This window comes from Erpetoichthys calabaricus, chromosome 10 (genome assembly GCF_900747795.2).
Source record: "Erpetoichthys calabaricus chromosome 10, fErpCal1.3, whole genome shotgun sequence".
In the NCBI taxonomy this organism is placed as follows: domain Eukaryota; kingdom Metazoa; phylum Chordata; class Cladistia; order Polypteriformes; family Polypteridae; genus Erpetoichthys; species Erpetoichthys calabaricus.
Genome location: NC_041403.2, coordinates 40518304 through 40541395, shown reverse-complemented (window position 1 = coordinate 40541395; position 23092 = coordinate 40518304). Strand labels below are relative to the sequence as shown.

At 38.9% G+C, this 23092-nt stretch overlaps 1 protein-coding gene across 1 annotated transcript; it reads right to left on the bottom strand.

Moving 5' to 3' along the window:
- Positions 1 to 12158: 12158 nt before the first annotated feature.
- Positions 12159 to 13319, bottom strand: LOC127529478 (uncharacterized; the record flags this gene model as incomplete). The annotated part of the gene is given in 2 exon segments (XM_051933221.1): positions 12159 to 13135; positions 13137 to 13319. Coding segments are annotated over 2 exon segments (888 nt in total), but the record flags the coding sequence as incomplete, so codon positions are not given.
- Positions 13320 to 23092: the final 9773 nt, after the last annotated feature.

Genomic DNA, 23092 nt, shown 5'->3' with positions numbered 1-23092 from the left:
CAACATACAATATGCAAAATAAGAATTACTAAAATAGGAAAAACAACCAATGAAAAGACAATTAATTTAAGACTGAACAGTGTACAGGCACGAAAAAGTTTGGAAGTTCAGAAGCTAACCAAAAAGAAGCTTCTCAGTGGCTGAGACTGATTAGAAGAGCTAATGATCTTATCCTACTTCCTGCCACTTGAAATACACTAACTAATGTTGCCATGCCCGTGGTGTCATTCTGGATAAAAATATGAAGCTGTTTTTAAATTAAACGTTGTTGAAGTAGCGAAAGAAATTGGTAGCTGTGCTGCTGCTTCAAAATTCGATGTGTCTGAGAAACTGATGAGAGATTGGAGGAGGAAAGAAGATGTAAAAAATAAAAAATTAAGTGTCGCATTTTTGAACGGGCGTATAAGTCGGGGTCTGATTTTATATATGTGAGTATATACGGTAGTTTGTTTTTGTAACTATTGTAGCTGTGGCTACATAAGAACTTTCTTATTCTTTTAAGCAAGTTAGAAAATGTACTGTAAAAGAATGACAAAACCATGATATAGATTTGGGGTACAACCCTGGCAACCCCGTAGAACTGAATGATCGTAAACAAAGAAAAGCACACGACAATTGTGGAAATGTCTTCACAGACACAAGTTCATAACAGTACTGGCCCGAGATGGCAGATCTTCTGGTTTTCAGTCATTCTGGCAGGTAGAAGCAGGTTAAGGTTGACAGACTTTGAAAGTTATGTCAGTGGTGGTATAGCCATCAATCTTCCGGTCTACAGAAGAAGTTATTATCATTAAAGCCATTTAGATATCCCATACCATCTGTACTTTAGCACAGGTGATCCACCTGAAGCTAAGCATGTGTGCTTGGATGGAAGGCCATCTGGGAAAAGCTTGGGTTTCTGCTGGAAGAGGTGATGGTGCGGCAATCAGGGTGTGCTTACGCTGTGGTCTGTGTATGGACCCAAATGTCCAAGAGGAATAATGCAGACTCTGTGCTGAAAAGATGGTGCTGTCCTTTGGATGAGATGTAAAAATGAGGTCCTAATTCTCTGTGGTCATTAAAGATTCCTGAGTATCTTTCAAAAAGAGTAGTGTGTACTCCAATGTGCTGGCTAAATTGCCCCATGTTCTCCCCGTGTCTGCGTGGGTTTCCTCCAGGCACTCTGGTTTCCTCCCAATGTCCAAAGACATGCAGGTTAGGTGCATTGGCGATTCTAAATTGTTCCTAGTGTGTGCTTGGTGAATGGGTGTGTGTGTGTGTGTGTGTGTGTGTGTGCGCGCACCCTGTGCTGGGCTGGCACCCTGCCCGGGGTTTGAAACCTACCTTGTGCCCTGTGTTGGCTGGGATTGGCTCATGTAGTTAGGATATAGTGGGTTGGATAATGGATGGATGGATTAAATTGTACATCCGCTTCCCTGTATGCAAGCAGCAGAGACTCAAAGTGGCTAGCACATAGTGCCTGCCCTGGGGTTGGTGAGCGGAGGCAGAGCCCCCTAGTAATTTTTAAATAGAAATTTAAAGTCATTGTCTCTATCTGATTGTTACTAGTGAGCTGAGAAGATAGATTGTCCATTCTCATCTGTCTGTGGTCTCTTAAGGCGACAAAAGGATGCTCTTGTAAAGCTGTCTTATTGATGGTTAAACTAAGATGAAATAAAGACAGTCCCAGACAGCAAGCAGCATGTCATAGAGGTCCCCAAGGGTTTAATACACCGGATACAATACAGACAGGTAAGAGGTTACAGTTAGCAGTTGTGTAGCTTATTCTGACATTTCTTCCTATCATTCATTAAGAAAAGAACCCAAGAAATTATTTAGTACCTTTTGTGTTATGTGCATGTCATAGGTGATCTGATAACACAGTAAAGCAGCCTTTGTATTTGCTGTGAACTACAATGCATACATACTGTACATTCTCATCTTTAAAGTCCATGCAGGACTTGGGGCTCCACAAGAATACTTGTCCAATCTTCTTTTAGATCATCTAGTTTCCTTTTGTTTCCTTCCTCCACAGTGTCTTCCTCAGTCTGCCCAGTGTAATCCTCCTCTTTTTCTGTACCAATATTCTTGGTTCTCTAGTTCCTTATTCATTCAGATTCACTAAACCTTGCTTAAATTAAATGAAAGAGGTCTAATCATTGCTTTAGAAATCCTAAAACTTACTGTCTTAGTTTTTAGAAATATACTGGTGATCAAAATAGAATTGTCTGTTGCTCCCTATGTTTCAGTTTCTTCAGTTATACAATTTTAATCTCTCATCAATATATGCACGTGCTTAAATGTATCATATCTTTCAAATTCCTGTTATCCTAATACAATATTATCTTCATATCCTCTACTTTGCCTCCTAGACATAACCTAGCTTTTAATTTTTTTGTATTTTTTAATTCACTTTAAGCCCCACATTCCTGGCTGCTTCTTCTTCTAAATGTACAGTTTTCATGTATTTTCCTAGTCTGTTTTGGTTCTTGTTATTACTATTACTAATCCTTTTCAGGGATGCTTAATATGTACATTCATAACAGGTCCTAGATCTAGCCTGGTTAAAAAAATAATAATTTTTCTCCTTATGATCAATCCTAGAACAGTTTACTTTGCCCACCTGACCCTATGTGATCCTGCAGTCCACTCAACAATCTGTTGGTGATCAGCTCAGCCACAAAGCTGACACTGAGCCCAGAAAGCTGCAGTTAGCCTGGATCAGGGACAGAATTACACCATTTCATTCCTTTGCTCTTTTGCAATGTAAAACTTTATAAGTGTTTAGCATTGTTGGTCTTTTCACAACATATTAAAATGACAAAACCAAAGTTGTTTAATTTTAAAGATTTACTATAAGAAATGAACACATTAAACAAATAAAGCTGAGCAAAGAAATTATAATGAAAGGGTGTCCCTTAAAAGGGGACCTACAGAATACAAAACCAGTTGAGGCAATGATTAAAAATTCACAATACAAAGTAGAAATAATCAAAAAACAGAATAATCAATGTAAAATAATTACAGCAGTCTTAACTCCACAAAGGAGTTACACTGCAGAGCCTGGGGGCAGAAACTCAGCTGGACCATTAAGGAGTCTCCCATCCCGAGACTCTTCATAATGTGGACAGGGCACATAATACTAAACACTAATAAATGGCAAAATAAATAATATACCAAAAATAATCAATACAAGAAATATAAGCAAACCAAGACCATTAGTCCAACATACAATATGCAAAATAAGAATTACTAAAATAGGAAAAACAACCAATGAAAAGACAATTAATTTAAGACTGAACAGTGTACAGGCATGAAAAAGTTTGGAAGTTCAGAAGCTAACCAAAAAGAAGCTTCTCAGTGGCTGAGTCTGGTTTTTACAAAAGATTAGAAGAGCTAATGATCTTTTCCTACTTCCTGCCACTTGAAATGCACCAACTAATGTTGCCATGTCCGTGGTGTCATTCTGGATAAAAAAGTAATAGTTAAAAGAAAAACTCTACTGGATAATGCACTTAACAGAGAGGTATAACTTGCCTCTGTGTTGTTATGATTGATATGGCTCTACCAAATAGCAAACAGGGAGGCCTTCAAAAATAATCCACAAACCTTGTTTTGGGCCAACTTAAGCCCTACCGAGAAACATGTAGGCTAAAGGCCTCACTTGGCCTTAAATCTGAGGTCTTTTAAATTCAAAAGGAATGTCACATACTATGAAAAGCTTATAGTGTATCTCTCCAGTATATGTGCTCTTAGAAACTCCAGCTAGAGGTATAGACAAGTCCACTGCATTTCCCATCAGTGTCATAATGGGCTGTTAGTAGTCCATCATCAGTGATGGACAGGTGGCCCCACCCCTTGTGGAACCACCCACAAAATACAAGAAATATCAGAGAACAAATCTAAGCACATAAATGGCTAAATAGAATAAAATTAATGGTAACACTTTAGTTTAGGTACTGCAAAAATGACAACTATTACTCATTTACTTCGTGCAGTGTGGCATATTGACAGGACAGGATTATTTGTTAATGTGAAGGATTCTCAGGTCTTATATTAAATATGTAATACCAACAGAAATATGTCTCAGTTAAGCCACCTCAGACCACTCCAGAGTGAAGTTTTTTTAGTAGATCACAATGCGGAGATGAATAAGCACTTTACTGATATTTTAGAAGTGTTATGTTGTTAAGGTCTTGTTACATAATAGTAAATGAGTGATAGATGCATATTTGCAGTACTTAAACTAAGGTTTTACTAAATTAATATAAAATACATTTTACAAATCATTACAGACCAGAACAATATCATAATAAATGTGGAAAAACAAATAAAAATAATGAATAGTGAACAAAAAAGGCAAAAGAAAAAAGAAATTAAACATAAGCCAGGGGAGAAACACTGGCTTGACCATAATATGTTGTCGCAGGGTCCGAAACTGATTTTAACAGAAACAGCACACAATGTCACATATAAACCAAACTAAAGAGCTGCTGTTGCTATTCTATAGCTTTTCAAGTCTGGTTCGGTGCTCCATCTCTTTTGAGGTTAACTTGTACTAAGCATGAATTAATTAAGTTGCTTATTGAACTCAAATCTGAGCTGGCGCTCTCCTGTACAGCCGTGTTAACACACAAAATGGATTTAGACAACACAGGTCTTCTTTTTTTTAATGTGCTGGAGTTTTATAACAAAGCAAAAAAAAAAACATAACCATAAAGCATATTATACTATCTACACTGTCTCTCTAAGAAAGTAATATAGTATTTGACACTCTACTAACTTATGAAGAAAGTATAAGAGACAAGGATTTAGGGTGTGGTGTGCATATGGCTGTAAAATTAGATTAACTACAGAAAATAATTGGTTATGATGTGAGGAGCTTTTTTTAGAATAGGTTTATCTGTTCATCTATTCATTTTGAACCCATCCATTTATTCATTCATCCATTTTTGAGCTCATTTATTCCTAGTTCTAAATAATGGATGCCCAGTACAGTTAACTCACACTCCAGAAATTAAAAGTTGCCGTGTGACCCAAAAAAAAACATACCTTTGGGATATGAGGGGAAAATAAGAGAAACAAGATTAGAGCCCAAGTAACATGGGAAGAACGTGCAGACTCCACACTGACTGTGCTATGAACAGAGCTGTGAGATTGCAGTCCTAAACACTATTGTCACTGTGCCACCCATCGTGCTCTTTTATCCTCTCCTTCCTTCCATCCATTATCAGATGCTTAAATATTAAATTAATGATTCTGATAAAAAAATGTTACAAAAACCCTAAAGGCAATAAATATTCCACTTTGGCTGGATATGTGGCAAATAAAGCTGAATTTAAATAAATGTAAAGCTTTGCAAACAATAATGTTAAATATATCTGACAAATATAGAATGGAAGATTTGAATGTTGAATGTAGAAGCAGAATTGTAGTCATATGGAAATAGTTTCCCAGTGTCATAGTATGGAAGCTTCAGTTTTCTGCTTGGTTTTAGATTTAGAATCAACTAGCTCGGTTCCAGTGAATGGTCTGCTTGGTCTTTTCCTGTTAGAATACTTCTTGTGTTCTTTTGTTGAATTGCAACCTGCCCCCACTAACCCTCAAAGTTGTTTTTCATTACCTTGCAGCATGACGTGGCATATGATAGGGGTCAGAGGCCACCTGAAAAGGCCTGAGGCTCTCCATACCAAGTATTATACTCTCAGCCATTGCCAAGCATATTCGTATGCTGCATTTTCATGAATAACATCATGGATACCCCTTTGGGTTTTCCTGTTGTATCCAGAAATGTAAAGACACTAATGCTGTATGATATAATGACGTCAGACCATTCCCACAGTACACTCCTAATTTTGTGACACTTGACAAACCTAATGAAAAAATATTACTTTTTTAAAAAGGCATGTTTTAAAAGCATTTAAACATGCAAAATGTAATTTTGACACAGCATAAGTCACATTTGAATTAGTACCTTAACAACACTTGGTGAATGAAGTCTACAAAATGATAGTTATTTAACCTGAAGGAACGCACATTCCTTGAGAGACACACAGGGTCTCCAGCTATCCAAACAAAACATTAATGCACCACCAGTCAGGGCTTTTCTTACTTCTTTGTGGCTCCAGAAGTACATATATGCCAGGCAAAGGTTAAAGGTTAGCACTGAGTTGGCTCAATGAAACCCTAAGGCAGGACTGTTGCTTTGCCCTTTGACGTCTCCCATGGGAACTGCAAATGAGGCATTTATCAAGGTAAAGGAAAGGCAAGACTTTCAAACTAAATAGCCGAGCACCCTGGGTAGCACCGGTGATCAGGCGTGAACGGTGTAATAATTAGAGAGAGAGAGATAAATTAGCAGACATTCGTGCACAATATTGCTCGGAATAAACCAGGGGCAGAACATTAATATCTTCTTGAAGAATCTCAAATATCATATCATATCTCATGTTATGTCAAATGTCAAACTGGGCGAGAATTTTTTTGCTTTTTTCAATTTTTATTATTATTATTTTTTTCATTCTAATTAATCAAACAAACTTAGGTGTTAATCCAAATTATACAATAATGCATTCCAGACATTCCATGGAAGTAGCATCTTTGTTGTTCAGTTAAATATTAATGAGATCGTGTATCGTGTTATCGTAGCCCAGTGGTTAGTGCTTTTATCTCACTGTTCCAGTGTCCGGGATTCAGATTCTATGCCATGGTCATTGACTTCATGGTGTTTGTGTGAGATTTCCTCCCACATCCCAAAGGTATACAGGCAGCTTATCTATTATATAGTGCCTTTCACATTTGTTTATGATATAGTGCCTTTCATATCTATCTATCTGGTCATTCCATATGGTCCTCATCATAGTGTCAAGGCACATCTTGGCCTATCTAGTACCAGACCCATAGGACAAATCCAGGCTAAAATGTATTATATCCTTTCCACCCTGCTTCCCAATCTGATGCCAGCTTTCCAATTTTTACTGTGCTTCAAAATGTCAGTATGTGACATCTACAGTCCCCTAATTCTTCCCATAACTTGCCCTATAGATTGTGCAAAGGAACAGATGCACCTGCCACCCTATACTGCACCTCTCTCTAAATTACCCTGCCCTCTGCCAACTTGCCCAGTTCCCCAATCTGCCAAAACCCACACCATAATATCTGCACCCCCTATAACACATGCATAGCATAAGTCCAATCCAAACCTTATTCTGCCTCTGGTAATATTTTATATAATATTAGATTCCTACTGGTGAGGGGACGCTGGCGCACGCATGTTGTTGCCGCTCCTCCCTGTAAACAACACTTCTCACAAAATTCGCCTAATTCTACACTTTCTTACGTTTGTTTTATTTCTTTTATTGTACGTATAGTTCGTGGATACAGCTGACTCGAATTGTATGGATTTGGCTTATATTTACAGATTTTATGGACTCTACTTTGACTGGGAATAGCTGAGTCTGTGGATCACGGGACGAGAACCTTCAAGCATTTCTTTGTGCCTGGCAATCTAGGACCTCAGGATGATCTGTCTCCGTGATTATATTTAATTCGCTTTGCTGATCTGCTCCCGTTTCATCTTATAGTACTATACGACTGGGAACTGATCTGATGTTCTTATTAACCTGGCTTTTGGCTCCGGGGCGATCACGCCTGAAATTACCAAGCGTTACATTTTGTGACTGTGTATTGGAACCTCCAACTCCTGCTACCTCCTCTTGCTATGCTTTCTGCTGATTGCTATGGCTGCTCACCTACGCTACCACACTCGCCTGTCCTACCGGTTCCACTCTGCTGTGCTGCTTCTCCACTGCTATTCAGATAAGTATTACTCAGCATCATGCTAAAATACTCTCATGACAAACTCCTTCTTATTAAACAGTTTGTCCAGAGCAAATGGTCTGACTGGCACATCCTAAAGGACGCCGGTATTTTGCAGCGCCCGAAATATATACATCGCGGGTCAGGTCGCCGCCAACGCCGGGCTGCGAATGAAAAGACCACCGGCAGCATTTGCTCAGGAATACGCCGTCCTTCTCATGACCCTGGAAATAGAATTGTCAGTGTGCCAAATTTGCATTATGTGGGAATAAACCCTGATTGCGGCTCTGTGCAGAAAGAAGCCTCATTATGTAATATTGCACTGTTTAACTCGAGGTCTCTTAATGGCAAAGCGTTGGTGTTGTCAGAACTCATCACTGACACCAAACTTGATATTCTGTGTCTAACGGAGACTTGGCAAAAACCAAACAAATTTGTGTGTCTCACAGAGGCGACTCCAATTGGTTTCACTTTCCACTCAGAGCCTCGCAGCTCAAGACATGGCGGCGGGCTGGCAGTAATTATCAGAGAAGACTTAAACGTTAAAAGAATCCCAATTGACTGCCCATTGTCTTTTGAGTGCCTGGCTCTTAAACTAACAACGGAATCAGGTCCTGTCTCACTCATTGTTCTTTATCGTCCCCCAAAATACAATGCATCCTTCTTATCCGATCTGATTGAACTTTTGACCCACCTAAGCTCTTACTCTCAGAGAATTATCCTTCTTGGTGATTTCAACATCCATATTGACACCCCCACATCTAAACTGAGAAATGAATTCCTGTCCTTACTGGACTGTTTTGACTTGACACAACATGTTGATTTTCCAACCCATTGTGGCGGTCATATATTGGACCTGATCTGCACTTCTGGACTATCTGTTGCCAACATTTACAGCACTGATTTGGGACTCTCTGACCATAAAGCAGTATTTTTCACTGTCTCATTACCTCTCCCACCTCTTACCTGTAAACGACAAATTTCTTACAGAAACCTTAAAAATATCTGTCCCTCTATCCTTTCTGGATCCATTTCTGATCTTTTACTGTCTGCACCTATTCCATCAACACTAGATAGTTTTGTTCACCACTATAACACAGCCCTTCACTCAGCATTAGATAAAACAGCTCCTTTAAAACATAAGGAGGTTTCCTTTAAACGTTCAGCTCCTTGGTATAACTCAGAATTGCGATCTATGAAAGCAGCTGGCCGACGCCTTGAGAGAATGTCACGTAAGACTGGCCTCACCGTGCACATCCAGGCTTTCTCTGACCACCAAAGAGCTTACAGAGAAGCACTAACTTCTGCCAAGAACACCCATTATGGCAGAATAATAGAAAGTAGCCATGATAACCCAAGGGTTTTGTTCTCTGTAGTTAATAAACTACTCGAACCCGCATCTGGTCCAACTACCTCTTCTACTGAAGTCTGTGAGGAATTCCTCCACTTTTTCCGTAACAAAATTAAAGATCTAAATAATTCAACCAACATAAATACATCATCTGTTTATATCTCTCCCTGTTTTCCCACTCCATCCAGCTCCTTCTCTAAGTTCTCACCAGTCACATCTGCGTTTGTTAATGACCTGCTTTATAAGATGAGGCCGACTACTTGTGTACTGGACCCCATCCCCACCACACTACTTAAATCCTGCCTTCATGCCATATTCCCGACTGTTACAACAATAATAAACTCATCCCTTGACACTGGCTCTGTGCCGCTCACTTTTAAAATTGCTTCTGTAACCCCAACGTTAAAAAAGTCTGGCCTTGATGCTGACAATCTTAACAATTTCCGGCCTATTTCCCACTTACCTTTCCTGTCAAAAGTTCTTGAGCGTGTTGTAGCTTCCCAACTCACCAATTACCTAACCTCTAATAATTTGATGGAACCCTTTCAGTCTGGTTTCAGGGCGCGGCACAGCTGTGAAACTGCTCTGCTACGGGTAACCAATGATTTGCTTATGGCAGCAGACTCTGGACAAACCAGCATATTAATTCTGTTAGACCTCAGTGCAGCATTTGACACTGTCAGACATGACATCCTACTGTTCAGAATGGAGAACATGCTGGGTATCTCTGGCACTGCCCTCCAGTGGTTCAAGTCCTATCTGACTGATAGGCAAGAGTTTGTTAGTCTTGGCAACAGTAGATCCAGCTCAGCGCCAGTCACACAAGGAGTCCCTCAGGGCTCTGTCCTCGGTCCTCTGCTTTTCTGTATTTATATGCTTCCCCTTGGCCATATTATCCGTAGTTATGGATTGGGTTATCATTTTTATGCAGATGATACTCAGCTCTACTTCAATGTTAAAAGTGGAACTTCATCAGAGCTTTCTCAGCTCACAACCTGCCTTAGTGAAATTAAAACCTGGATGGAGCAGAACTCTTTAAAATTAAATTGCAATAAAACTGAACTCCTGCAAATTGGGACTAAAATGCAACTTAATAAAATGAGCTCCTTCCCAGTCCATCTTGGCAGTGATCTCATCAGACCTGCCTCTACTGTAAAAAATCTTGGTGTCATTTTTGACTCCTCCCTCACTTATTCCGCCCACATAAATCACATTAAGAAACTTTCTTACTTTCACCTCCGTAACATATCCCGTGTTCGCTCCTTCCTCTCCTTCTCTAATGCTGAGAAACTTGTCCATGCTTTTATCACATCCCGCATCGATTATTGTAATTCCCTACTGGCAGGTGCCCCTTCTAATCTTATATCACAGCTCCAGCTTATTCAAAACTCAGCTGCAAGAGTCCTTACTCGAGCCAGCAGCAGCGAGCACATCACACCCATCCTGCTCCATCTTCACTGGCTCCCTGTGTCCTACAGAATCGAATATAAAATCCTACTAATAACCTACAAAGCTTTAAATAACCTCGCGCCAAACTACATCAGTGACCTTCTCCATCACTATATGCCTGCCCACCCACTAAGGTCCTCTGATTCTGGTAATCTTGTTGTGCCCCTCACTAATCTACACTCCATGGGTGACAGGGCCTTCAGCTGTATAGCGCCCAGACTCTGGAATGACCTACCAAAATTAATCAGGTCAGCTGACTCCATGAATTCTTTTAAAAAACAACTCAAAACTCATCTGTTCAGGAAGGCTTTTAGCTCTACTTGACTTTATTACCTTTCTCTCAGTTTACTTCTCTGTCAAGATGCTCATGTAACCTGTATGTGTGTGCGAGACCATTAATTATGTTGTCTGTTTTTTTTTTCAGAATTTACTGTCTTAATCTTCTTTGTTTATTTATCTGGTTTGTACAATGCTATATACTGTATATTCTGCCGTTCTTTATTTATTCTGTAAGTGCCTTGAGCATGGGAAAGGCGCTATATAAATAAAATGTATTATTATTATTATTATAGAGTACCCACTCCTTCGCCATTCCCACTGTATTCCATTAATCCACGTCACACACTCACCAGTCCTCTGGTTTTTCTCAAATCCTGCATCCCAGTTTATCATTTACCACACCCACAGAGTCATTCCTACCCTACTTTTATTCTACACTTGCTGCCAGTCTGTCCCGTCCTATGCACGTTTGCCAAGCTTAACTCACTTGGGCACAATGCTTCAATACAGACACATTGAAACTGCAATCAGGGAAAACAAAAAAAGGTATTACTTACACCATATTCAGTTAGCCATCTCCATTTCTCATAACAAGAGCGAAATAAAGTCCATGTGTATGCGCATCTTCTTTTTTTTTTTCTTCAAGCGAACGATTTATGAAGGGTTGTTTCATAAAAGAAATAACTGAAATTTCTTTGATTTCTGAAGTTCCACTTGAAGATGCCAATTCCCTAAAGTCACGCTTGCACATCTGAAGTTAAATTAATGGCAAGTGTGAACTGTGAATCATTGACATGAATATGACATAGTATGTCGACAATTGTCCAATCACATTAGATTAAAAAACCTAAAACAATATTAATTCACTTCCAATAAATGTGGGAGTGTTTGCGGCTCACAGCGCTGTGTCCCCAGTAAAATCTGAAAGCAACCAATTAAAGGGCAGCCTCAGGTCACCTGCTTCCCAAAATATCAAGGACTCACACAGACTCTCATTTGGCTGGCCCCCTTCACTCAAGAAATACAACAACAACAACAACAACATTTATTTATATAGCACATTTTCATACAAAAAGTAGCTCAAAGTGCTTTACATAATGAAGAAAAGAAGAATAAAAGACAAAAAAGAAATTAAAATAAGACAACCTTAGTTAACATAATAAGGAGTAAGGTCCGATGGCCAGGGTGGACAGAAAAACAAAAAAAAACTCCAGAAAGCTGGAGAAAAAAATAAAATCTGTAGGGGTTCCAGGCCACGAGACCGCCCAGTCCCCTTTGGGCATTCTACCTAACATAAATGAAATAGTCCTCTTTGTAGTTAGGGTTCTCACGGAGTCACTTGATGCTGATGGTTATACAGACTTCTGGCTTTTAATCCATCCATCATTGTTGGAACATCATGGTGCTTTGGGTAGATGGTGGTGGCACAAGCCACCACCAATAGGACACCGGAAAAGGAAACAGAAGAGAGAGTAGGGGTTAGTACAAATTTTGAATGAATAGTTATTATAATGAATTGGATATACAGAGTGTCAGGATTAAATTACAGTGAAGTTATGAGAAGGCCATGTTAAAGTAATGTGTTTTCAGTAGTTTTTTAAAGTGCTCCACTGTATTAGCCTGGCGAATTCCTACTGGCAGGCTATTCCAGATTTTAGGTGCATAACAGCAGAAGGCCGCCTCACCACTTCTTTTAAGTTTTGCTCTTGGAATTCTAAGGAGACACTCAGTTGAGGATCTGAGGTTGCGATTTGGAATATAAGGTGTCAGACATTCCGATATATAAGACGGGGCGAGATTATTTAAAGCTTTATAAACCATAAGCAGAATTTTAAAGTCAATTCTGAATGACACAGGTAACCAGTGTAGTGACATCAAAACTGGAGAAATGTGTTCGGATTTTCTTTTCCTGGTAAGGATTCTAGCAGCTGCATTCTGCACTAACTGCAAACGATTGATGTCTTTTTTGGGGAGTCCTGAGAGGAGTGCATTACAGTAATCTAGCCGACTAAAGACAAACGCATGAACTAATTTCTCTGCATCTTTCGATGATATAAGAGGTCTAACTTTTGCTATGTTCCTTAGGTGAAAAAATGCTGTCCTAGTGATTTTATTAATATGCGATTTAAAATTCAGATTACAATCAACGGTTACCCCTAAGCTTTTTACCTCCGATTTGACTTTTAATCCTAATGCATCCAGTTTATTTCTAATAGCCTCATTGTATCCATTATTGCCAATCACTAAGATTTCGGTTTTTTTCTTTATTTAATTTGAGAAAGTTACTATTCATCCATTCTGAGATACAGGTTAGACATTGTGTTAGCGAATCAAGAGATTTGGGGTCATCAGGTGCTATTGATAAATACAGCTGTGTGTCATCAGCATAGCTGTGGTAGCTCACGTTATGTCCCGAGATAATCTGACCTAATGGAAGCATGTAGATGGAGAAGAGCAGCGGACCCAGGATAGAGCCTCGTGGAACACCATATAGAATATCATGTGTCTTTGAGTTATAATTACCACAACTAACAAAGAATTTTTCTCCCTGCCAGGTAGGATTCAAACCAGTTTAAGACACTGCCAGAGAGGCCCCACCCATTGACTAAGGCGATTCTTAAGAATATTATGATCAATAGTGTCAAATGCGGCACTCAAATCTAAGAGGATGAGAACAGATAAATGGCCTCTGTCTGCATTTACCCGCAAGTCATTTACTACTTTAACGAGTGCAGTTTCTGTGCTGTGATTTGTTCTAAAACCTGACTGAAATTTATCAAGAATAGCATGTTTATTGAGGTGCTCATTTAACTGTATAATGACTGCCTTCTCTAGAATTTTACTTAAGAAAGGCAGGTTAGAGATGGGTCTATAATTTTCAAGAGCAGAGGGGTCGAGATTATTTTTCTTAAGTAGGGGTTTAACTACCGCAGTCTTAAGACAGTCTGGGAAGACTGAATATAGATATTCACACAGAATTTTTTTTTATTTACATAGAAATGAAACAAATAAAATTGGAATCAATTTTTAATGGATGTTGACACCAGGCCATTGTGCAAATAAATAAATTCATTTCATGATAAGTTTGCATTACTTAATTAATTTACAAAGAGTTGTTATAATATTTGGGGGGATGGCGCCCCAGCACCCTGCAGTACAAACTGCCACTGTTCACAACAATACTATTAAATATCTGCAACATATCCTAATTTACTCTCATAAATGGTTAAGAATATAAAATTACAATATGAACTAATTCTCACATTAACACATTTAATACTTTGACATTACAAAATGTACACAAGTACAATATTTAAATGACAGATTTTTTTTTTTATTTTACTGTATATACTTGTGGATAAATTCTCCCACGGATAAGTCGAGACTTGATTTTACCGTATAATTTCTGGTATTTTATAATGTTAGTCGTATATGTCAAATGCAGAAAACTCAGGCTGTTGTTACAAGGAATTATGATAATGCCCACCTGCGAGAGTAACCACGGAGGACACAGTCTTTTTCTTCTATGTGGGTGCGGCAATGCTCTGTATCAGTGCGTTCCCCTAACCCCTCTCTCTCTCTCTCTCTATTGTGCCTACGTGACCACACGGTAATACCCAAACTATTCCAAAGCAATGATTGCACTGATTTGTGTTTTTTGTATCTCACACCCTCATACACCTTTATCGTAAGAGCATTCCTTATCTAAGTTCGATCAGAAGAAAATATGAAGCTGTTTTTAAATTAAACGTTGTTGAAGTAGCGAAAGAAATTGGTAACTGTGCTGCTGCTTCAAAATTCGATGTGTCTGAGAAACTGATGAGAGATTGGAGGAGGAAAGAAGATGTAAAAAATAAAAAATTAAGTGTCACATTTTTCAACGGGCGTATAAGTCGGGGTCTGACTTTATATACGTGAGTATATACGGTAGTTTGTTTTTGTAATTATTGTAGCTGTGGCTACATAAGAACTATCTTATTCTTTTAAGCAAGTTAGAAAATGTACTGTAAAAGAATGACAAAACCATGATATAGATTTGGGGTACAACCCTGGCAACCCTGTAGAACTGAATGATCGTAAACAAAGAAAAGCACACAACAATTGTGGAAATGTCTTCACAGACACAAGTTCATAACAGTACTGGCCCAAGATGGCAGATCTTCTGGTTTTCAGTCATTCTGGCAGGTAGAGGCAGGTTAAGGTTGACAGACTTTGAAAGTTATGTCAGTGGTGGTATAGCCATCAATCTTCCGGTCTACAAAAGAAGTTATTATCATTAAAGCCATTTAGATATCCCATACCATCTGTACTTTAGCACAGGTGATCCACCTGAAGCTAAGCATGTGTGCTTGGATGGAAGGCCATCTGGGAAAAGCTTGGGTTTCTGCTGGAAGAGGTGATGGTGCGGCAATCAGGGTGTGCTTACGCTGTGGTCTGTGTGTGGACCCAAATGCCCAAGAGGAATGATGCAGACTCTGTGCTGCAAAGATGGTGCTGTCCTTTGGATGAGATGTAAAAATGAGGTCCTAATTCTTTGTGGTCATTAAAGATTCCTGAGCATCTTTCAAAAAGAGTAGTGTGTACTCCAATGTGCTGGCTAAATTGCCTCATTCATTGCCCCTAATCCTAACCCCCTAATCATCCCCTGTCTCTGACAGGTAGGTAGTATGTCACCCAGACTGCTCTCAGCAAAAGTGGAAAAATGGTAACCTTGACTAGGGATTCTGTCAAGAAATGTTGAGAGCACTTTGAAGAATTTAAAAGCATGATGGTACACTTTGTTGGAGGATACAGGACCTGAAGCCCTGCCTGATGTTAGATCTATTTCTCTGGCTGAATTCTCTGCAGTGATTTAAAAAAAAAAGCTTTTCAGTAGCAAGGCTACTAAGATAGATGTGATTGAGTCAGAAATTCTGAAAATGTTTTTCGAAGTTAAAGTGCCTTGGCTAACACTACTCTTCATTGTTGCATGGTAGATGCGGATGTTGCCTTGAGAATGGCTGTTCACTCTTCATCTCCCGCTTTTGCACCCTGTGAGTTGTTTATGCAGACCCAGTGTTAAGTCACATCCTTTAATGTGGGTATAGGTTGTCACCAGGGATGCTTCTTGGCTTATCTAATGTTTTAGATTTTCATTTACTGGATGCCAGGGTGCACTGGAGGCGTGAGAAGTATCTAAATAGATGACCTTAGGCTCTTTTTGATTTTCTGGAAATGGTTGTCCTCTTGGCCACATTGGAATATGATTTTTCAGCACAGAAAAGCAGTTTGTAGATAAGCATGATGCAATTGGGATGATAATTTATACACTCCAATCTCAGACCACAGCCCTTTACTAGGCCAGAGTGTTTAAGGATAAGTTACCCAACAGAATGAGACGTCCTACTGCACAGAGCCTTGTTCAAGTATCAGAAAAAAAACTCATTTTAAGTATGGCCAAGATATTCTTCTATAATGTGGAAGAAAAGAGAAAGTTTAAGTGATCAAATGGTGCTTTTCATTTACCCATCAATCTACAATCCTGTCCTCACCTTCCATCATGAGCCCATCACAGTGATGGAAAAAATTTGCTCTTAAGTAAAAAAGATTGAAAAGATCTTTCTGGGCAGCATTATTTGGCTCATTCTCCATGACAGAGTGAGGAGTTTTGGCAACAAGGGAGGACATCGGAGTAGAACTGTTGCAACTCCATAGTGAAAGAAGTCAGTAGAGGTGATTTGGGAATTTATTTAACCATAGCCCAAAGAGAAAAGGTCCAAAAGTCTGACCTGTTCAGCTAAGTGTGCTTCTACTGTTACTCCCACCAGGAAAAGAGGGTGAAGACTGAAACATTTTATTAAGTTTTTAATTTATTTTTTTACTTAACTTATTTTAACAGGCATAAAACTGGAAACAGAAAATGACCTCTTTCATCAGTAGACATTTTTACAGTATGTTTGAAACGCAGATGAGGTCAGCAAAATGTTTGTCTTTGCACGGCCTGCCATGGTGGGTACTTACAGATTTTACTCTGGGGTTTCAAAGATCGAGCTATGTCATGTGGCATTGCTCATTAAAACAATGAATGCACAGTTTTCAAATTTTCTTAGTCATGTGTAATATCAAGTGCAAACTAACCACCTTCTTAAGTATAAAACACATTCAGATGTACTCTTTAAATACTTTGTCATATAAATGTTTTATTTTAACTAGCCAAATCATTTCAGCTAAGGACAACAGGGGGAAACTGAGCAAGCCATTTTCAAAGTTTCAAAATTAGACATTATGTTAACAAATATTTTTAAGCAAATGAGTAATTAAACAAAATGCAATAAAATGTCAAGGACCTGCTTAATATATAAAACAGTTTATATGATACACTGCATACCTTATTACATGTAGAATGCTCCTGGGTGCTCATCTGTTTCATAACTGTGATCAATTTGCTTGCTGGGGTCTTTTTAAACAAAGAATGAATTTCCTCTGGTAATTTCTGGATGCCTGTTGCTACCTGTAATGAGGACAGCTCCTGCTGATCAAGTCAACTGTTTTATATAATGAAATCTTATTAATATTTGCATCAGATAACTCCCATATATGGTACAAACAATCAATTTCCTGAGACCTATTTGTACACAAATGCACTTTACAATCTGTTGATGGTGGTCACTATACACATGGAACATACAGTAAATGTTAATTAATTAGCTGAAATTGAACCTTATGCCCAGAGTTCTGACATTGCTCTGGATTTTGAAATATTACTGTGGAATACCATCTATGAAACACTAATACAGTAATCCCTCCTCGATCGCGGGGGTTGCGTTCCTGAAGCCCCCGCGAAAGGTGAAAATCCGCGAAGTAGAAACCATATGTTCATATGGTTATTTTTATATATTTTAAGCCCTTATAAACTCTCCTACACTATTATAAACATTTCCCGCACAATTATACAGCATAAACCCTTTGTATTCTCTTAGATATTAGGTAAGATTCATTGAAATTATGTATGTAAACACAGTTTATATACAGTAAAACCTAAATATTATTTTAAAGATATCAAGCATCTCCGATATCACATATGTTACAGCCATTACGACAGACAGGCCACCAGCAATAAATACGTACAATGCAAGAAAAATTGTATACAGTAAAATGTGTGTACAGTGACACTAAACTATGTACATGTAATAAGTACTGTACGTAGATAATTAATTATGGTTACTCACCAACAATGACACGACGACTTGTCCGATAATGATGAGTTTAATTTTACTGCACAACAAAGGAGAGCATTACAGCTCTTCTAAAGGAGCCTCTTCAGGCGACTGTGTAGCACCGCCGTTGTTCTTCTTCCAGCACTCTTCAGTCCAAATCCCTAAAGGAGATTCCATCCAGACTACTGCCTTATCACGTCCACTTGCAACTCGTTTTGCGCCCTGGTTAAAGGACACTGTGGCCGTAGATCTTATATGCTTTTCCTCCTTTTTAAATAAAAAGAATCGTGGACTCATTGATGCTGTAATGGTGTCCTGCAGCGGTGTAGCTATTCCCTTCCTTCAACATATCCAAAACTTTTACCTTTTCTGCAATCATTTGCATCTTCTGTTGGCGCTTGGACACGGCGCCTGAAGCAGTAGCAGGAGCATGTTAATGCTGAATGAGTGAGATGAGACTTCCTGGTTAATGCAGCACTCCGTCGCTGAGCCAATCAGCAGCACACAGGAACTTAACTGCATGCTCTGATTGGGTAGCTTCTCAGCCATCCGCCAATAGCATCTCTTGTATGAAATCAACTGAGCAAACCAACTGAGGAAGCAAGTACCAGAAGTAAAAAGACCCATTGTCCGCAGAAACCCGCAAAGCAGCGAAAAATCCGCGTTATATATTTAGATATGCTTACATATAAAATCCGCGATAGAGTGAAGCCGCGAAAGTCGAAGCACGATATAGCGAGGGATTACTGTAAAACACTAAGGCATGTGTGTCCAGTCCCTCAGAGCAATTTGATTGGTCATTTGGCTTTTTTTTATGATTGGTCAGTTTGGCTTTTGTAACCTGATTGAAAGGGGGTGGGTAACTGTGATACACACCAGGAGGAGTAAAGGCATTGTAGGCCCACTGAGACTCATCTTTAGAGACGAGAGGTATAAAAGCAGACAGGAGGTGAGCAAGGCGCCTTAAAATTTTAGAGGTAGGCTTCATGGGAATGCATATGAGAGGGGGAGTGCTAGTCAAGAGAGGAAGGAAACGTGAAGGTACATGTAGGGCAAGAGATATCATCCATCCATCCATCCATTATCCAACCCACTATATCCTAACTACAGGGTCACAGAGGTCTGCTGGAGCCAATCCCAGCCAACACAGGGTGCAAGGCAGGAAACAAACTCCGGGCAGGGCGCCAGCCCACCGCAGGGCACGCACACACACATCCACACACCAAGCACACACTAGGGACAATTTAGAATCACCAATGCACCTAACGTGCATGTCTTTGGACTGTGTGAGGAAACCCACGCAGACACGGGGAGAACATGCAAACTCCATACAGGGAGGACCCGGGAAGCGAACCCAGGTCTCCTAACTGCGCCACCGTGCCGCCAAGAGATATCATATTATTATTTTATTACCTGTCGTTAACTAGGTAATGTATCTAGTCCACTATAAAAGGCACAATGTAAACTAAAGATTGGATGGCTGGCAATAAAAGTCCATCCATCTAATGATTTTTCTGAACCTGCTAAATCCAACCCAGGATCCCAGAGGCCCTAGCATATTCTGAAAGCATCAGACAGAAATATAAGGATATATACAACTAACATAAACCCTCATATTTTAAATTAAGTGTATCGTGCTGTGAGTCAGTGCTGTAAATGTAATAACATGTCTTATCTCTGTTGTTCTAATAGGCTCCCCTTCTGGAAGGCTGGGTGTATTATCAAATATTAGATCAATTGTGTCTTCCTATCTTATAATGAACTGTAAAGCTTTTTTGGTTGTTTTCATTTTTTTTTTTTTTTGGTTAACAAGATTTGAACAAATAATGGTGCATTTCATTGCATTCTAGACACATTTAGGCCTGGCTGTAATTAATCCATTTCATGATATTTCTCAAAACAAAATGTAAATGTAACCTTTCATTTTAATATAATAATAAGAATCTACAATAATTTATTAAACTAAGCTCTATATATTTACTGTATTTGCATAATCAATCTTATGAGCATTTTGTTGAATGACAATTTTTCAACAAAATGACTCTGGAATTAAATTCATGAGCCCCCTTTACTATGAGGTTAATTAAGATGACTGGGCTACGAAGGGGAGTGAGAACAGAGATGAGCCAAATTACTGCAGTATTGAGGTGATGAAGAGTACAGCCCAAGGAATGAGGTATCAAAGATGGGCCTGTACATAAAACTAATGCGGAGAAGCTCAGCAGATGTTGTCGGAAACTGCACGCTCTTTATTTTATATATAGTGGATTCAGAAAGTAGCAGATCCCTTCACTCTTTTTCACATTTTGCTTGTGATAAAATCATTTCTGCGGTGGGTTGGCACCCTTCCCTGGATTGGTTCCTGCCTTGTGCCCTGTGTTGGCTGGGATTGGCTCCAGCAGACCCCCGTGACCCTGTGTTCGGATTCAGCGGGTTGGAAAATGGATGGATGGATAAAATCATTTAAATTCCTTTTTTCAAGCAAAACTCAATATCACAGAATGACAGAGTGAAAACAGGATTTTAGAAATTTGAACAAATTTATTAAAAATAAGAAACTGAAATATCACATTGACACAAGTATTGCTTTCACTTTAAATTTGGCTCAGGTCCTCTGCGTCTTTGAGTGTAAGTCGTAGTTCCTTCCTATCTTGTTGTACTAAATCCCTCCACCTCTTCTTCTGCCGTCCATGACTTTGATGTCTCATCTGTCCAGCAGAGGCTGCTTTGTCTAGGCTTAATCGCTGCAAAGAAATCCTTCGCTTCTCTCTGGAAATCTGATGTGTCTATCTCCTTTCCATCTTGGCAAGCCTCATTTCTCAGTCTTAAACTCCCAGAACTCTCAGCAGCTGTGATCAATGGGTCATCTGCTTCATGTATCATAACATGGCGTGGCCTGGAGGAAATTCTGCAAAGTTGGATTTCACTGGTCTACAAAAAAATATTTTTTGTTAGCTTCTGGAAACTTCAGAGCATCTCTTTATTAAGTTTTTTACACTGACTTCATATATGAAATCGGAATTAAGCTAGCACGTCAGGTTTTTGAAATACATATCATTGACGTTTTGACACTTTTGAATATCAATATAATATATCAACACGATATCTGGAGTTTGGACTATGTCCCACTAAAATTATTTTGATGTGTTTATCCTGAAAACAAACCAGAAGATGATACCAGAGACACGTTAAAGCATATTTATGTCAATTTACCTCAATATAAAAGTGAGGTCAGTGTGCCCAAAAATGTTGGAGGGACTTGCTTTTGCGCTTGTACTGCACATTGGTCTCTCTTTGCAAGAACCAACAGTAGTCACCCATCATGCTCGGAATGAATTTTTCCCGATATCAGTTCTCCATTACTTTTATATCTTGATGAAATCTTTCCCCATACTCATCTCTGACATTGCTTTAATTTGGTGGAAAAAAAGTCGAGATGAGAATGTAAAAAATGCGTCTTCAGTGACATTCTGGTTCCCGTAAGCTAATATACTTTCAGCATATTCTCCACAAGCTCAGTATAATTCTCTGCTCTGTGACTGTCAAGAAAATTCTGGACAACCTGCATGAATGATGGTGCTGATTCAGTTGGCTTCAGTTTCCTTTTGAACTCCTCGTCAAGCATCAGTTCACGTATTTCAGGGCCAACAAAAACACTTTCCTTAATTTTGGCTTCACTTTTCTCGAGACCAAACTTATTTCTTAAATGCTGAAACGCATCGCCTTTGCTGTCCAGTCACCCTAGTTGTCCAAGGCCTGGAACATCATAACTAAACAATGGGACTTGCTGGATGAAAACAGTTTTCAGATTTGGAGTCAGCAAGCGAAATTTGTTAGAGTACAGATGAAAGAATCCCAGTAGCAAAATGCTGGTTGACTAGTGTTCAGTGGTTGCCATCGTTCTCCTCTTCGTGCTTCTTAAATCCTGTCTTAGCGGGGTCTGAGGTTTGGGCTGTGTTTTCGTCCTAGGTTTTGGTTTGGCTGTTTTCTTTTTACCTTTTTAACAGGACAAAGCTTGCGAGTACATGGATGGGGTTGTACTTTTACTGTTATTACTGTCTTTACCATTGTTCTCTTTTGACTGTTTATTTTTATGAGATACTTGTTGGTTGTTGTTATTATTTCTAGTACTCATTAATGTCATTTAAACTATAATAAATAACAAATATTTGAACACAAAAAACCAATAACTGGTTTAATAATTGGCTGGAGAAGAGCAGTGAGCAAGTTGTTAGGTGATTGTTCTTTAAACCACTGCACCAAACATTCTCCTACAATGGTAATTCAGAGAATTGTGCAGTAATTAGTGTAACTCTAAATGGTGCCAAGTAAGGTGAATGAAGTAAAACTTGGAAGCCTTGTAAGAAATAAACACTGGTACAATCCTGATATTGGCAATGGTTCAGAGAAAACTAGTTATAATTACAGAAGGCAGCTCTTCTGCAATCAATGCCAGATGCTGGTGTAAACTGTCACTAAAGCTTCTGTCAGGCTTGTCTGAAAGTACAGTAGCCATAGCTTTTTTTCCATTACATTAATGCATAACAATTTGCTCTGTGTGTGCGGCAAACTAAGCAATTTGGAAAATAGATGTGGCTAATGTGTGTATTATCATTCTTTTTGGCCTCTGAATAACAACACATAAACTCCTCAAAGTTCTTGGTAGATAGATAAAGAAATAAAAGGGAATCATTTTCTTTTCATGAAGCTCTGAAAATAAATTTTCAGTGCTATATAACAAAGTATATTTTATTTCAATTTGCATTTGTTCTCATATTTTATCTGCTATATACAGTAATAAAACACACTCTTTTGTATGTGTGTGCGTGTGTGTGTGTATTTGTCCAGTGTCTCTGAGCAATGTGATTGGTCAGTTTGGCTTTAGTTGGATTGGTCAGTTTAGCTTTGGAAGCTCAGTGGTAGGGATGATGACACAATACTTTAGGAATGTTCAATTCCTGATTGTGACATGTTTTAAAGGAGTTAAAATGGAGGCATTTCAACACCAGCAAACTGAATA